The sequence below is a fragment of the Cyrtonyx montezumae genome, unplaced genomic scaffold (assembly GCF_038088225.1).
Source record: "Cyrtonyx montezumae isolate F1298 unplaced genomic scaffold, pur_monq_1.0 scaffold_29, whole genome shotgun sequence".
Classification (NCBI taxonomy): Eukaryota; Metazoa; Chordata; class Aves; order Galliformes; family Odontophoridae; genus Cyrtonyx; species Cyrtonyx montezumae.
In genome coordinates, this window is record NW_027072033.1 from 5,496,253 (window position 1) to 5,498,342 (window position 2,090).

Here is a 2,090-nt window from a genome sequence, read left to right on the forward strand (position 1 = left end):
CCATATTTGGCCTTACTTGCCCTCCTCTCTTATCTTCAAGATAGTGTTACCATGGTTTCCCAAGAGTCAAGGGGCCCCTGCGGGGTCCTGTTGCAATTTGGAGATTGCCACATCCTCTTTCCAAGCTTTCAGTTAACTACATCTCCCCCTCCCCAAGCTCAAAGAAATCTACTACAACTTGAGAGGACCCTAACCGCGTCCATCCCAAAATCCCCACATTACGCCTATACATGCTATTGTCCTCTCGATTAAGCCTTACTCCGTTACATCGTGAACACAGTCTTCCTAACAATTCTATTCTATCTTACCTAATAATTTTCTAACAGCTTAACAATCTACTATTCTAAATGTGGGTGATAAATAGCACTCCTACCTAATGATCTCGTGAACCTGGTTACAATCTTTCAAAAAGCCGACTGTATTCCACACGTTGATCAATAGCTCTGTCTATCATGTTGCTTAAACATCGTTGCAGACAGCTCATGAAGCAAGGTATGCAGATCATGATGCAGGTGATCACCAGAAGCACCAGTACACAAACGATAAAAAGTTGCTTTAGCCACGCCAGGTTGGGTAACCAGCCCGTAAGTTTTTCCCATAAGTCCGAAACTCCGAGTGAAGTATCATCCATAGATGCTTGATGAAGTACCTTGGTCTGTTCCCATATTGCCTGCAAGTCTGTCTCTATTGTTTGTGTCTTGTCGACATAAGCACAACAACTCTGGTTTATTACCAAGCAGAGTCCACCTTCCATGGCTGTTAGGATGTCTAATGCCATTCTATTTTGTAATACTATTCTACTTAATGCTGAAACTTCTCCCTGCATTGTCTTGATGGCAGCAATGGTGGCATTTTCTATCACCTCCAGAGTAGCTGAAATACTTACAATTGCTTTTCCTGACTCCCTAACTCCTATATGTGGAAAAAAGCATTCGATGAAACTGTGGAATCCTGTGGGCCTGTCCACAAGGGGATTATTAGTCCTTCTCAAGCGCCTCAATGGGGATCATAACAAGCCCTGTAAAGATCTGTTATGTACTGCTGCCTCTGGCAACAAATACCCTGCTGTGCATGTACCCGTCCAATTCTGCCTTTCGAGCCCAAACATCCCCACATAGCCACCAATATCCAAAAGGCAATTTGCAAGGGTTGGTCATGTTCTCTTGTTGCATAAACGCCGTTCCCATTCCCACAATTCTCAAAACCTCTCTGTTTGAGTGCCAAGCACTTGACCTATTTTCTCGAGGATCACATTCTCCACTCTGCTTCCAACAGGATGTTTCATTCTTGCCCAATGCCAATCCTGAATTTCCATATTCCCAACTACAACCTATACCTGTCAGAATTCGCCATCCTACATCTACACTGTAATCACTCTCCCAGTCTCTGTCAACAAAGACGGACCTAGTTGAGTTGATGACAAGCAACTCAAATTGTGGCCCTTTAACTTGCTCTAATTCCTCTCCATACTTGCATTTCCCACCTGACACCCAGACTGGGATGGTCCAATTGAACGCAACCACCACAAAAGATGGTAACTCCCCACTCATTTTAGGAAGTGAGTGCCCATTCAATGGTCTGGGGAAGGGGCCCTGGGCCTGAGGCACCCTCCCATTCTCGTTTCCCTGCGGCAGCAGGACAAACAAATGCAAATGCTCAAAGCACTCCTCCATTTACTAAGAGGAGCATGCAAATGACAAAATAGATCAAAGAAAATGCTAATACGTAAATCGCTCCTTACTTCTCTGTGAAGCCACACAGAGATAAAAAAAAGTTCAAACCCCACACACCTAAGTTAGGAGGTACCCTTAAGTTTCGAGAATGCACAGCAATCTTTACGGGACTCAAAATTACTTAATAGGTTCCCGAGAGGCACACACATAAACAGTTCCAAAGACACAGTTAGGTTTCAATATGTGGAGTGATCTTCCTGGAGAGATGCTCACGTTAAAATTCTCAAATTATCACTCCTTGAAGCTCCAGGAGGTGCACACAGGAAAAAGATCAACTTTACTTAAAGTTCCCACAAACACAGCTAAGGTTCAACATGCGGAGATCGTGGCGGGCGATCGCAAGTCCTTTTTCCCTGT

General features: G+C 44.2%; 1 protein-coding gene across 1 annotated transcript; it reads right to left on the reverse strand.

The window, feature by feature from the left end:
- Positions 1–394: 394 nt before the first annotated feature.
- LOC136051225 (syncytin-2-like) lies at positions 395–1,673 on the reverse strand. Its single transcript, XM_065740554.1, is given in 2 exon segments — positions 395–1,088; positions 1,090–1,673. Coding segments are annotated over 2 exon segments (1,278 nt in total).
- Between the last annotated feature and the right edge of the window lie 417 nt (positions 1,674–2,090).